Genomic DNA, 15,807 nt, shown 5'->3' on the forward strand with positions numbered 1-15,807 from the left:
TTGATCATTCAGGGCACATTTTGAAGGGCTAATTTGAGCAACACAGCAGGACTTACACACAGAACAGGAGTTAAAGTATGAATTCCTCTACTAGCATGGATAAGCTACACCCTAGTGGTTTAAATGAGGAATTAGATATCACCTCTTCTGGTGTTGGCATTTTATTGTCTTTCTAGTATAGCAGCTAACATTTACATATGTGTGTATACAATAAAGGATCCATTTGTTAATGCTATGGAATGATATAACCCTAATATGTTGGGTGTGATGTCAATCATTGGACCGGGTGCACCTGTACATTAACCTGCACATAAAGTGACTCACCATGCTGAGAAAACGTAGACTGAAACATTTGCATTTTGTCAGTGGAGCCCTGTAGGGTATCAGGAGTGTTTAAAATCCAGCCTGAGCTCCTTTTCGTGTTCTGTGTGTGAGTTTCACTTTGTTGCACTGTAACTGTAACTGGCTTTCACGCCAGAGAGGAAGGCAAACAGAGGACAGTTTTTCATGCACACCTCAACACTTGTGATACACAAATGCACCCAAAACCTCTATGAGGACTCTGAAGTTTGATTTGTTCAATTAGGACACATTTTAAAAGGTGAAATATACTCCACAGAATAAGCTACATAGAAGGAGTCACCAGTTTTGGGAAGCAGATCGTGTCAAAGCGGGGAATGAATTCCGTTTTATTTATGAATGTCTTGTCATTGCAGGTTGCTTGTTTGTATGAATTGTCCTGAAGGGAGCTAGGGACATGTGCAACCATGAATTTAAAACTCAAATGTGTTTGCAGTATTTTTCATGTGGATAAGAGAAAACGTGCTCCTGCCATGCAAAGCTGTAAAGCTTGTGCACAACAAGAAGTGACTCGATATGATGTATTTTACTACAGCTGCCCTCACAAAGTATGTACTGTTTGATTCAGTATACATAGAATTGGGACATACACTTTTTTATTTATGAAAGAAAAGTGTTTTTTTCAATGAAGATAACATTAAATGAATGATAAATCCAGTCTAGACATTGTTAATGTGGTAAATGACTACTGCAGCTGGAAACAGATGATTTTTAATGGAATATCTCCATAGGGGTACAGAGGAACATTTCCAGCAACCATCACTCCTGTGTTCTAATGCTACATTGTGTTAGCTAATGGTGTTGAAAGGCTCATTGATTATTAGAAATCCTATCCTTTGCACAGGATTCTGTGCTAAAATACTCAAAAAAATCCAATATGAGGTAGTAGGAAGTCCTGATACCTTTGCTATACAACATACACTACAGGCCAAAAGTTGAGAAGCAACTTTAAGTTTATGTTCACAACGTCTTTCTTAAAAACCAGTATGAATTCTGTGGATTCTGGGATGTATTTACTGCATGGTCACACTTTCCTTTCATTGCACCATTTTCCTCAATTCACCTTCAGATGTGCATTGATGTTACCCGGCGATTGCTGAATAAATGTTAACAAAAGAAAAGAAGGGCTTAATTTTAGGGTTGAGAAGATTTACAAGAGTCACAACTTCAGCGCAAAAGTAAAAAAAACAAATCACAGATTGCATTATTCACTTTAGCTCTTTGGCTTTTGAGTGTTTCCATACAAAAATCCCAATAAACCTCAACTGTGTCCATATCTCTGATAAACCACCACAGAAAGAAACAGCTGAGTAGAGAAACAAGAGTACAGATACAAATGCCTGATAATTACAGTAAAACTGTATTCTGATGAGTGAGTCTTTATATAATAATCATGTTTATTTTGCTGCAAAGTATAACAATAAAAAGATGATCTTTTTTGTACATATTTGACCTGGCTTCCAAACTTTTGGCCTGGATTGTATGACATGCTATGTATTGGGATGCACTAAATGTCTTCCTGGTACGATAGTAATAAATCCTGGAACACACCTAAAATCAAATCTAAGATGTAGATTTAAAAATGGTCAGTGGATCCCAGACACATTCTCAGTAGTGAAGCCCACTGCAACTGGATATCTCTCAAAACAAACACCCAAATATCACCTTCAAACATCTGCATAGGTAAAACTCTAGGCCCAAGAAAACCTCGCATTACTTAGACATTCCCCCCAGCGCCGCAGAATCCACTCACCGCTAACATATTGATACTGAAACATCCTAAAAAGCTTCAAATGGCCTTAATCGAGGCGAGAGGCAGAGGGGAGACGGGGAGAGCAGGGTGGAGAACGGTTTGAGATGAATCCACCAGAAAATGGATCGGCAAAGGCAAATTTATAATATATTTCCTTCTCCACCGCTCGACTGGAATTGCTTCTGGGGGGAAATCATAAAGCGGAACGCAAGCCAAGGAATTCCTCCTCCAGCCTCTTTCAGGAGAGACTGATGCCAGCGTTAGTTGGGGCTGACACCTTTCCGAATCGTGTTTTATGTAAATGCAGGTCTCTAAAACAAGTATCCAAGGGTAATATTTGCAGAGGAGATGGCGGAGACGAGCGGGCCTGACGTAGTCTGCTCTCTGCTTCCTGCTAATCTGCTCGATTAATCACATCAGCAGAGCCAGAGATATAAATGCTTCAATCGTGAGATGAAAGCATGATGGATGAGCGAGCTAAGAGGTCCTCTTGCTCTCTTTCTCCATTCCTTTTTCACTCTCTTCTCTTTCCTCCATCCAGTTTCTTCCTCTGTTACTTCAACCTCTACATTTTCTGTCTCTTTTTTTATTGATTTGTGATTGTTTCTCTTCGTTGCTTGCTAGATCTTTCTTTCCTGTCTCCCTTTCCTTCCATTTTCCTTCTCTCTGATCCATTTTCTTCTTGTTATATGATGCTGATATTTGCATTATACAGATAGAGTCACGACTGAAACAGAGAGGCTAGAAATGGGTTACAGTTGTCGCTTGAAAGGGTTATTCCGTGAAATATCGCAGCCGCAAGTAGAGTTCTTTTTTTACATACACACCAGGTGCCAAAATCTTGCTTCGAAATCCAACTTTGAGGCTCAGTTTCATGGAATATATCATGGTTTCAATAGCAAAACGGCATCAAGTTAATGTGTGTAACATAGAGTCATAGAAGCTGATCTGTTTTCTGATGAGGCGCTAGAGAAAACTGTTCAAAAAGCATCGTTGTCAAGTTTTCCCGGGTCGTATCAGCATGTAGGATGAAGTTATTAGACAAAAAACATTTAACACAAGTGATTAATGGTAGTATGATAGTAATATGTGAAAGAAAAACACTCTTTGAGGACACACAAAAAAATCTAATTTCATATCAAATCAAACAAATCGTTCCATTCTAGTTCCTCATAATGCGCTGACTTTTATTGTGCAATAACTTCAGTATATTTCAGGAAACCATGTTAAATTCTACCTTTGTACTATGAATATTTTTTGTTACCTGCCCTCAGAGTCTGTCTACAGCCACAACATTAAACAATAAGTTTTGTCACTTTAAAGGGTTATTCTATGAAATATCGCAGCCTCCAGTGGAATTATTTTTTTTACATCCACACCAGGTGCCAAAATCTCATTTCTACATCCAATTTTGAGCCTCAGTTTCATGGGATATACCATAGTTTCAATAGCAAAACTGTACCAGGTTAATGTATGTGACAGAGTCATAGAAGCCGGCACTGGTACCCTGGATGGGTTGTCTGTTTTCTAATAAGTCGCCAGAGATAAATTGGTTAAGTTTTCAAGGGTCGTTTCAGCATGTAGGATGAAGTTATTGGACAAAAAAACATTTGGCAGTATGATAGTAATATGTGAAAGAAAAACACTCTTTGAAGACACAAAAGGGGTCATTTCTAACAAATCCTTCCATTCTACCTCTTCATAATCAGCTGACTTCTATTGTGAGATAACTTCAGTATATTTCAGGAAGCCGTGTTAAATTCTACCTACATACTGTGAATGTTTTTTTGAGTCTGTCTACAGCACACCATTAAAAAAGTGAGGATAAACTACTTATGTTCAGTTATTGGGTTTGTTGTGTTGCTGGGAGAGAATGCTGCCATCAGTCTCCATGAAGGGTTGCATCAAAGAGACATCCACATGAATGCAGGACCCAAGATTTCCCAGCAGAATATCCCACTGCTGTAAGAAGATCAGTGTTATTTACTTCACCTGACAGTGGTTTAAAACTCAGTGTAATTATAGTTCCATGGCTCTCAGCAGGTTGCATGGTCTAAAAAGCCAGTAGCACCATAGATAAGGGTTGCTAGGAAGACAAAACATGACAAAAATAAACTGAATATTGTTCTGAAAAGATCTTATTAAAATATTTTTGATGGGATTAAAAAGATTAATATGATTAAAAAAGAAAGAAAACTTGTTCGTACGAAAACTTGTAAAGTGTTCAAGTAAAAATCCACCTGTCTTAATCTTGTAGGCCTTATACTGCTCAATCGTTTGATTAAAACCATCTAAAAACATGTTTTATAGTCCAAGATGGGACCTGTTTACTGTTCTGGCTTTAAAAAGACACAATTAGCATTTGCTATTTTTCTATTTCTGACTCTTTATTATCCATTTGCTATTATTTTCCCCATAAACCTTCTATCTCTGTAGGATCTTTATTTGTACAGTTTTACATCTACTTCCTTCATCTACAGTAAACTATTCCCCCTGAGGCAAGAATTCTGTGTAGTCCATCAGTGTTTGTCTGTCTTTAGTCCGTTTTCCTGCAATAATTGTACATTTATTTCATTTTGTACACAACAGGAGAGATTTTCCGTTAATATTCAGACATTTGTGGGTAATTTTAGTTATTTCGCACAAGTGGTTTATTAGAAGATTATCCATTTCGTCTTTGATATTTGATTAAAATAGTATAAGGACGCGTGTTTATGTGTTGATAAGGTTCGTGTGTTTTTATTTGACGGCCTTCAAGGAGAAAGTGTGTAAAAGCGGCAGCGTCAAAAGAAAAGACGGGAAGGTGAGCTGTATCCCAAAGCGGGGCTATAAATTCCCTCCCTTGTCGAACCCAAAGGGCAAAGCTTCATTCTTTCAACAGTTTATCTCCTCCGCCCTTCTCTCCATCTTTACATCCATCCATACATGCATCCGAGGCCCGATCCTTCCTGTGTTAATGGAGGGGAATTTTGTAATTAGCTGTAACAGTAATGAATCACCTGGGCCATCTTCGGGCATAGCTTCCATCAGGGGGTCTTCTGACATTAAAACACTTCTGTTTTTGCCCTATCTGCAGTCTGCAGGGCTCCCTCATTGTTCTCCTCCTCCCTTTCTTCCTTTCTCTTCCTCCTCACGCCTCCTCCTCTTCCTCCCTCCGCCGCTCTCCTCATTGCGCCTCCTCCTCACGTCTCTCCGCCCTCCACATTAATCACATGGCAGGGAGAATAAAGCAGAGCATCTGTAATAGTTTAGCGGCGTCACTGAAGGACGGGCAGAGGTCGGCTAGCATCGCAGCTAATGTGTAGACACCCGGGATGTGTGTGTGTGTGTGTGTGTGTGTGTGTGTGTGTGTGTGTGTGTGTGTGTGTGTGTGTGTGTGTGTGTGTGTGTTTGTGTATTAACAGTAATAGATGGCTTGGTGTGGATGCAAGGACAGAACGGGGACATGAGGCGCTAAAAATGGATCGCTACCCGGTGGTCCAACACACACACACACACACACACACACATCTATATGCACAAATCTATACATACACACATTGGTATACATGCACACACACATGCATTCGAATGCTACACATGCTAGCATACACACACACAAACACACATAGGTCAGAAGTGTCCCCCGTGTGGCTGCTCATGCTTCATCTGATCTGGTTTTTAAGGGCATCTTTATCATCTTTTCTGCTATTTTATTGATGGATATTTGCAAGTCTTGGCTCACTGGCTATTTATTTTCGCCCACTGCTGGGAACTAGACACAGGTCCAACAGAAGACTTGGACTGGCTCTTTTTTTTTCTTTCTTTTTTACAGGCGGGTTGATTTGTTGTCGCTGCAGAGGTTTTGCGTCACTAAAGTTCCCCTGCTGCCAACAGTTTCTCCTGAGTTAGGCTGCTTGTTTTCTGATCACAAAATGCTCTTTTTTTTTTCTTCTTCTTCTTCAACTGAAATGCACTGGAAAGATTCCCTGCTGATTGGCTGCCACACAGCCTCCCACAGTGGCCCCAGAGGGAATACAACTCATGCGTGGATTTTCAACTGCGCCTTTTTCATCAAAATGTTCCCAATCCAAACAAAGAGGACTCCTAATCATCACGGGGCTTTTTTTGTCTGCTCAATTTTTGATTTCACAGGTGTTGTTTTAACTTTGAAGGACACTTTGTTATTTTCCTAGTTTAGTTTACACACACACACACACAAACACACACACACACACCCTCAGTGTCTCTCGGCCCTTGTCAATGTTTGTGTTGGAGTCTCTGAACCAGATAAGGAAGTCATTGTGTCTCCTGTAATGAAAAGGCAGGGTGACGCCGCAGATAGGATTTTCAATATCTCACCGTGCCCGGGTGAAAACACCACGCACACGCCATAACCTTGAGCACAGCGCATGTCAATCAGTCCAATCCATTCAGGCAGCCCCGACTCACCCCCTCGCTCCCCTTGACGGGTGAGATAAACCCAGCTGGTGTCCAGCCTCGGTTTGTATTGACAACTTTTAACAAAGGGGAGATATCGGCTCAGGCCTCGGCGCTGAATGCAGTGCAATCGATAATGAGCTCATAATTTATGAATCCAGCATCTATTGTGAGGAATTTGCATGTTCTCCTCATATCTGCACGGCGCTCCTCCGCAAAACAACCTCTGCAAGGTCAGATAGGGACTTTAGGGAACGTATTTCTGTCCATCTGTTGAACTGCAGGTAGATGAAGAGAGGACGGGAAATCAAAACAAAGCAGAGCTGTCATTTACTACTGCCATGAATTGACATTCATCTGAAAAACAATCGATTAACAACAAATGACCACTGGAAAACGATGCTTTCTGCCTAAACAGCAACAGTAAAGGTCTTGACGTCAGTATAGCTGCATGTTGAAGGACATTGTAAACTCAAGTAAACCACAAGTGCCTCAAAGTTGTACTTAAGTATAGTAACTGAATTGTCATTTTCACTTCATATCATCTGTGTTGTTTGTTTTTAATGTCTAAATCTGTCTGAATTGAATCTGTACTGACCTCACACATACACACACACACACACACACACACACATACACACACACACACACACACACACACACACACACACACACACACACACAGACATCTGCAAACATGCACACACCTCCAACAGTAACGTCTTTCTCTGGTTCCTAACAGCCTGAGTCTTGGCCTGTGTTGCAGGAGGATGAGACGGGTGAGGGGCGTTTCAGCTTCCCCGGCTACGGCATGGGCCCCACCTGCCTGCAGGCCAAGGACGGCATGGCCATCAAGGGCAACAACAACAACGCTCCGGCTTCGGCCGCGCCCGAGAAGAGCATCGAGGAGATGAAGAAGCTGTTCATCAGTCGGGCCAAGCGCATCGACACGGTGTCCCGCGTGGCCTTCCCGCTCGTCTTCCTCATTTTTAACATTTTCTACTGGATCACGTACAAGATCATCCGGAGCGAGGACATCCACAAGCAGTAGAGATGGAGGAGGAGGAGGAGGAGGAGGAGGGTGAGAACGGTGTGAAGAGGAGAACGCAGAGAAAGAAAACAGAGAGAGATGACTTCAAGGGGAGATACCATTGGCCCTTTTTGTCCACCACACCTCCTGCCCTCGTCTTCTTTCTTCACCCTCTTCCTCTTTCGGTCGAGGACAAGTCGCTTTCCGTGGCGGTCAACCTGAGCCCTACTAGATATTATTTAAGATATTCATCGCTTTGTTTTCCCTTTATTCTTCTCTCCCGCCCCGAATCCCGCGCCCTCTTCCCGCCTCTTCACACCTCCTGAATAATCCGGACCAGTGCAATAGCAATGCAGTAAAATGCATGATATATGAATGTGGCAATATATTAAAGAAAAGATGATAAATGAAAAAGTAAAACAGACTTTCTGCAGGCGCGCCTGACAAACTGTTGTGGGAGTGGATGGACTGGAGCAACAGGAGACGACAAGAGAGTCTTGTAAAAGATCTTGTGTTTGATTTTAGTTTTTTGTGTGGAGACAGATATATAATTCTATATGAAAAAGTGATGTGGGGACGGGGTGGGGGACATGCAAGAGGCATACAGCTGTGTAATATACTCATATATCTATCATAATTGGGGGGGGATGTGAACTTTCCAAAGGTGGGCATCTGGAAATGAGGGATTTTTTTCACCAAAAAATAAGAAAGGAAGGAAGGAAGGTGGATCGGTGCTTCCATGAAATAAAGCGATGCAAGGATCACGCATTCTATATATCTAGATTTGCTTCAAATGTGTATTGCAAGCACTCGTCAAAGCTTTCCCTCCCTCCCGCTGCCGACACCACGAAACCTTGAACTGCAGAGACACCTGTTGCTGTCAATCACTCAACTGGACAAAAAAAAGAAAACAAAAAAAAATGAGTTAAAAAAAAAAACACAAAACAACAACAACACTGGACAAACAGTGCTGAAGATCATGAGACAAAATATCTCATTTATCTGTGCTCCTCTACCTGTCCTCGATTTATTTCATGTGGCATTTGTTGTTTTCTTGTTTCGATCGACTTATGTGCCAACCGAACACGTCGCTGGTGGCCGTGCGGCGCTCTGCAGCTCCGAGCTTTTTGTCCGGAGGAATGGAGGGGGGCGGTTTGATGTCAGTAAACGGCGTCTCCTCACGTGCTTCTTCTGCTTTTTTGTTTGTTTGTTTTTTTATTTATCAACTGGAGAAAGAGCCGGACAGAGTGATACGCAGATCCTCGTTTGTTGCTTTCCCCTTGTTGTGTTGGACTGAGACCGAAACATCAACATGTTTACATCTTATTGTGTTTCCTTGCTTTGGCCCCGCCTTAATGTGACACCCAGCAGCCCACCCGTTCCCCAAAACAAAGCTCCAGCTGAGAGGACAAATGTTGTAAATGATCAAAACACCTGCTGTACCTTAATTAACTGTATCTCCATCTCACTCACTTGTCGTAGCTGTGAACTTCACGGAGCTTCATCGCCGCCCGCAGAGCAGCAGGGTTCATTTGGTCGTATCCATGTTGATCATTCGGTAGTTGACTCCTAATTGAGCAGATCTTATGTTTTTTGTACGCCAGGCTTCTCTATGCAACGAGCAGTATATGCAATTATGAGTTTTTCTTTGCTCCTCCATCTCAAACAGGCCACTTTTTCATGCTTATCTGTAAGAGCAGAGATGATAAATCTGTCCAGGCTTTTTGCCCACTGCATGTATGAGAAAAAAAAAAAAAAAAGAGTATGTTAGTAGGAATCTGCAGGACGCAGATTGAGCCAAACTGAGCCAGACTGAAGGTGGAGAGGAAGAAAGCAACTCCAGCCGGACGAAAGTGTTTTTCTTTTTATGGTTGTTTCATGTTTTTCCTCCGTCATCTCCTCATCTGCTAACTCAGAAAATCCCAAAGTGCTTCTTTATTTCACAGTTGATAGGAATTTACAGAGAGGTTACAACGTGTAGCGAAGAAAAAATATACTTTAAGATTTCTCGTGTTGTTGTTGTAGGTGCCCCTGTTCATTCAAAAAGTTTACAGCATCACAGAGTTCAATATTGTAGTTAATTCTTCCTGAAAGAAATTTGAAAAGATTAGCATCACAGAGCTAGAATTGGGAGGTGACTAGCCTAGCTTAGTATTACTGGCCATGAATAGTGTGAATATGTGTATTTTAGTTTGAGCACTGACTAAACAAGGGGGAAATAGTGTGAAAACTAGTGCTAATGGTTGAGTTTTGGGTTGGAACGTGTCTTTATGCTAAGCTAAGCTAATGACCTTCTGATTTTGGCTCTCTAACTCTCAGAAAGAACACAAGTTTCCCAAATTATGATTATAATTTCTTTTAATATAGAGTGATCGATGAGCCATCATTTTATTTTGAGCAAAAACAAAGAGGAGAAACATGGTTCAGTGTATGTTAAATTCAAACCATGAAAAAAAAACATTTCACTTAATATTCCTAACTTGGTTTTGAAGCAAAATCAAAGATGTTTTTATGTTTTTGTCATGTTTGACGTGGTTGCCTTTTGCTGCTGAGGATGTATCATCACATTCACTTGTGTTCAGGAACCTGCCAGATGCGGTTTTGGTTTTGTCAGATTCATTTTTGAAATGTTATAATATGTACGAAATATTTTTGCATTGAAAAACTTGTGCATTTTCCCTCCACATCCTTGTATTCCTCAACCCCTTCTACCTACAGGATATTTACTGGAAAAACACATTTAGTCCTTGTGTGTTTTTGAAACACTGGGACTTTTTTTGTTTGGTTGAGAAGATGATCATTCTTTGTGTGTGTCAACATGTGCGTATATTGTTTTATTCCATCCATCGTGAACTTAAAACTACCTTTCGTGACTTTACTTTGTTTCGGAGTGTGTAAGACTGATCCGAAGGGCTATGCCACACACACATGTTCTTCTGTTCACATTCCAGCATGTTTGGACAAGTGGAAGTGCCATAAAAATACAATTTTGCCCCAAAAACTATGCATTTCATTCAGCGAATCATCCCCAAATACAGCGACGTGAAACTTTTCAAGGCCATGATCACCTAGGATGCTTTTTTTCCTGTCTTTTAAGGACGGCTGAAGTTTGCAGGTGGAATTTAGAATCTGAAACAAGGACAAAGCAAAAACTAGCAAAGTAAGATGTTTCATTTTTCAAGTGACTCTTCCCAGAACTCAACTCTTACACTTCATTGTAGCAAAACATGAGAGAAATCAGCGCAGAAGGTAGCAAAATGCTATTTAGCTGAGCCAGAAATCCCTTTGTTTTTACAGAAAGGTATCACTAAAATGAGCTTAGTAGTAGTAATGTTGACTGTTTTGATCACATAAGTAGCAGCAATGTAGCAAACTGTGAGTAAATCGGGCATCGTGCTTAGCTGGAAACAAGCAGACGTGATGTTTAGCTTGCCTGACAGAAGCTGGATTGGATGGGAATGTGCTGCCAGTGTAGCCGTGAGGCAAATCTCTCTTTACTGGTCCATCTGCATCTGCATGATCTGCACGAGGCTCCTAATCGGGTGTCCTCTCTGGAAAGAAGTCTGCTCAGGACTCGTTGTAGAGATGATATCTTCCAGTTGGCCCCGGGGGTTTTCCCAGGAAACAAGCTGGAAGGATGTCTGAGCAACTCTGCTGTCCCTCTTGCCACCATAATTAGACCATGTGGTTTAAGAAGATGATTGGATGATGGTAATTTTGCTTCCATTTGGCATTTCTTTGTTGAATCAAACTACACTCTTTCTTTGATACAACTCCTCCTGATCTTCAGTTGTCCCAAAAACCAGCTCAGAGGTTATGCTTTAATACTTTCAGTCTAAATTCTTTCCATGCTTTGCTAAAGATCAGGCCTTTCTATTTACTGTATATAACATATCAACCCCACATTGAAGCTTCTTATACAGTCTTAGTTCAAAAAAATGTACCTCTTAGGGTTGAGAGCATCGTGAAACCCAACCTTTTAGTACCAAAGGGCAGCTTGTGAAGCAGTCTCTGTCAATTTCACTGCAAACGCCTGATTAAAGTGGTTCCTGACTAAATAATGAGTGGATATTGAGTTAACTGTGGAATTGCAAATGATAAACAGTGCCATCTAGAGATCCTGTGGCCAAATAGTAGAAAGCTAGCATGAAATCCTTCAAAGTGGGGACATTTCATTCATTCTTCAAAGAGGACAAACTGGAGCGTTGATGTTACGACTCAGCTCATTAGAGAAAAGAAGGATGTTTGTGGTAAATTAGTCACTTATTAACAAAAGAACAATGGCATTAGGGGAAAAAACTAAATGACTGAAGGACTTGTGATTCTTATAGAGTGTTGTTCAAAGAAAAGTACCTCTTAGGGTTTGAGAGCATCGTGAAACCCAACCTTTTTGTACCAAAGGGCAGCTTGTGAAGCAGTCTCTGTCAATTTCATTGCAAATGCCTGATTAAAATAGCTCCTGTCTAAATAATGAGTGAATATTGAGTTAACCGTGGAATTGCAAATGACAAACAGTGCCATGTAGAGATCCTGTGGGACATCAGAGTGACATAAATGATGTAAACCAGCTCTGACTGTCTCCATTTGCCTCCTCTCTGATCACGGCCTAAACCCGAGTGAGGAAACCTCCTCAACAGGCTCAGTCTAATTAGGATGACTCAGTTTTTTTTTTTTACCTCGCGTGCCATAAACTTCCGCAACTGTCCAATGAGCCTATTTGCCAACAGCAGTCGTCCGTTTCCTCAAGCGTACATACATATCTTCTCGTGCCATATGGGGGTTGAGTATGCAACTAAGAAAACGAGGACCTACAAGCATATCATGCATTTATTCAACCACCATTTTCCATGATTCATGACCCCTGTCCTCAGGCGTGGGTGTTGTGTGTATCATAGCCGTGTTAGAGCTCCGTCATCGGCCTCGCATCATTGTATTAATCATTGTTATACTCTATGGGTCTGGGGAAGGGAGGGCTTCATAACATGAGATAGATACTGGGTTTATATTGCATTACAGTGCGATGCAAACGGACTGAACACCGAACAAGAGGTATGCGTTTTTGGAAGTTTCTAAATCCTTAGGTTCTGAACTGGATTTTAAAGTAGCATGGTTTGATTTGTCGATGATTAATGATTCTCTTGGTTTTTCGGGGGGGGTTTGTTTGATTCCCTTGTATTTTATTGTATGTATTGTACAATCCGACGCCCTGAGGGAGAAGGAAAAATACAGTGACTCCTGAATTGCTGTGAACTAAAGGAAACATTGTTATTTATTATTATTATTATTATTATTATTATTATTATTATTATTATTATTATTATTATTATTATGATTCTTGATTTATTTATTTTCTTTGCACAAGTTGGAATGGCCTTAATTTTGCTTTTACTTGCTTCTATTGTGTATTGGCACAAAGTGCACCTGTTTAATTTGCAGAACTTGCGATGCTCATTGCGATGCTTATAATCTGAGAGTGCACATCAAAGCAGGATGAAAAAAAATACGACAAGAAAAGTTCAGCAAATCCTTTTTATTTTTCATTAATCTGAGAAACAATATTTTGCATGAATATAAATACAATGGCAGATATTTTGGCTTGTACAAAAAATGTTAAGCAATTTGAAGAGAAAAAAAAGAATGTACTGTTTCTGCTGTATCTGTATATATCTAAATATTTATTGAAATATGTCATACTACTAATTCTATTAACGATTAAAGGTTTTCTGAACAAAAATCTCTTTACCTGTTTTTGAACATTGTCAAGGTTGTTGGAGTTGGATCTTCTGCTTTCTGTTACTCGACTCAAGGATCTGTGTAATCATGAAAGAAAAAGTATTAAAAATTGCAAATAAATCCCTGCAGTAGGGTGTATTTATTGTCTGGCATCCTTGTGAGCGGCAGATTTTCAAATCTCATGCTTTCCTAATGTCATTGTGCTCTTTATTCTGCCTTCGACTTACCTAAAGCGCGACCTGTACAGCGTTAACTGACACCAAAACTTGACTCAAAAGTCAGTGTTTCATAAAAATGAATGTGACAGCTGCCCAAAGTAGCTCCTTCAACTTTTTTATTGTTTATTTCCATTATTCTTTTAATAAAAGTGTCTCCTCTCGGCAAGTTTCTTATTGTAAAACCTCCTCACAACTTTTTTTTTTTTTTTACAAGACAAAAGCTGGTAGCTTGAAGCTTGCAGCAGAGTTGGAAACGCTTCGTTTTTTGGGTTATTTTTAGCCACAAATCAAACTGACCTGCAAACAACGCACATATACACTACTGTTCAAAAGTTTGGGGTCACCCCAGACAATTTCATGTTTTCCATGAAAACTCACTTTTATTCATGTGCTAACATAGTTGCACAAGGGTTTTCTAATGGTCTGTGTATATTTTTGCAATTGTATTTTCCGTTCTGAAACGCGTATTGAAAAACAAAAAACGAGTGGTTATTTGTTTTTCGCTTTAAAATACAAAAAATAAAATTGAAATACAAGGCATTTTTCCTTTTCATGATCAAAAAGGGATATACGAAATTTTAAAAATGCTTTGATTTTCATTTTATATTTAGAATAACAAAAAAATAAAATCAGTAAGAGTCAGAAACGAGAAAAGGTCCGTTTTTCATTTTCTGAGACCGGAAGTGGTCATCAGCAAGTGTAGAGCCAAACGACAACAAGATTCTCAGAGGGCGGAGCCAGAGAGCAGTGATTGGTCAGACTGACTGCGAGCCAGAGAGCAGTGATTTGTCAGACCATAGACAATATAGAAGACAGCGCGCTAGCGGATCTAGTCTGGTATGTATGTATCTATGGTTAGAACGTCTGGTAGCATCTCTGGCTGCTGTTGACCCTGTTTTTGGAGTAAAACACGGTAAGAAGATAAATACTTCTAACCAGTTGTGTTGTTTTGTTGTACGTTAAGTCAGCGACTTGTGAAGAGTTGTGTTTTGTCGTGTTTGAGCAGTTGGTCCGGACGCGTTAGCTAGCTTAGCGGCTAAGTTAGCTAGCAGGCTAATTAACACAGGTGGCTAACTTACCGCTGAACACCTGTGTTAGTTGCTGCTGCAGCTGTCCTCATTATTAGAATGACCTTCTCAACCTGTATTTCTCTGCTGTGTATTTTAGCTTTTAAAAAAGTTGTTTTACTTTAAGGTTTACTGAAACCCATTCAGCTGCACTGAAGTTTAACGTCCAGCTGGTTTGAATTAAACCGAGCTTAACGTTGTACGACATTACCTCTCTGAATCTCCATAATTTCATTAAATTCCTTCTCTCTTCCACTGCTCAAGTTCAATCCAGTATATAAAGTGACATTAATAGTGAATAAACTAACAACCAACCATTCATTGTATTTATTTATTACTGCATGTATTTATAGTTAAACATGAGATGAAACATCCTACTTTTGGATCTAGAACTGCACAAGCTGTTCATTTTCAGTCACCTGACGAGTTAAACTCCCCTTTTTATGTGAGGTTGAAGCAGAAAGTCTAGTTAACAAAGAACGTTGTTTAGAATTTGCGATACCTGTTATCTCTGACTGAGGCTTTTGTTTTTGTTGAGCCGATTTACACGTAGAAACTTTGTTCAGGAAAATTTCTCAGTAGCTCAGAGGACAGGCTGCTTTTTACACAACCTTGTAAGAGAATGTCTGTCAATGCTTTCAGCAGAATTTAGAAACACAACACTTCCTAAACAGATATTTTGAGGCTGTGAGGTTGAACGTTTGAGAGTCTATCAGTGTGTTTGTTTGTGGTCTTTCTGTTTCTAGGTGGAAGCTGAATTAGTGAGGATGACTCCTGCTCCTGTCATCTCTAAGCTCCTCACACATCTTTACCTGCACATGAGGAAAATCACTCCTGTAGAATGCAGGTATGTTTGTCATTATTATAAAAAGATGTTGCCTGGTGACCTGTCAGAAACCCATTATACAGAGTCAGCCAAAATAATGTTTACACACATCAGGAAAAGAAAAACTTGCATAAATATTTCAGTACCAAATGTATTCAGACATCACCAGATTAATAAAAGTTATCTTTGGCCTCTACAATTACAAGAGGTGCTCAAAGTGGAGGCCACTGGCTTCCAGACATTTCTGTTGTGTTGTAGACGTCACTTGTTGATGCTCCATTCATGAGGGTAGCGCCATCTGTTGAGAAAACATCGTACAACAGGACACAGAGTTATTGTGATTTGATCAAACTTAGAAAGAGGAATCTATATGTATAGAAGTACTTATACAAATGAAATAT

General features: G+C 40.1%; 1 protein-coding gene across 4 annotated transcripts in view; it reads left to right on the plus strand.

Moving 5' to 3' along the window:
• Nucleotides 1–13,433, plus strand: part of glra1 (glycine receptor, alpha 1) — a 153,817-nt gene extending 140,384 nt beyond the window's left edge. For 2 of the 4 annotated variants that reach the window (XM_035954791.2, XM_055016594.1), the window contains one exon: nt 7,275–13,433. In XM_035954791.2, the coding sequence (XP_035810684.1) occupies nt 7,275–7,583 (309 nt within the window). In that variant the 3' untranslated portion in view covers nt 7,584–13,433. The remainder of the gene's footprint in view (nt 1–7,274) is intronic. The other 2 variants (XM_023284697.3, XM_023284698.3) reach the window with 1 other exon arrangement.
• The last annotated feature ends 2,374 nt before the right edge of the window (nt 13,434–15,807 follow it).

Source organism: Amphiprion ocellaris, chromosome 13 (genome assembly GCF_022539595.1).
Source record: "Amphiprion ocellaris isolate individual 3 ecotype Okinawa chromosome 13, ASM2253959v1, whole genome shotgun sequence".
Lineage (NCBI taxonomy): Eukaryota > Metazoa > Chordata > Actinopteri > Pomacentridae > Amphiprion > Amphiprion ocellaris.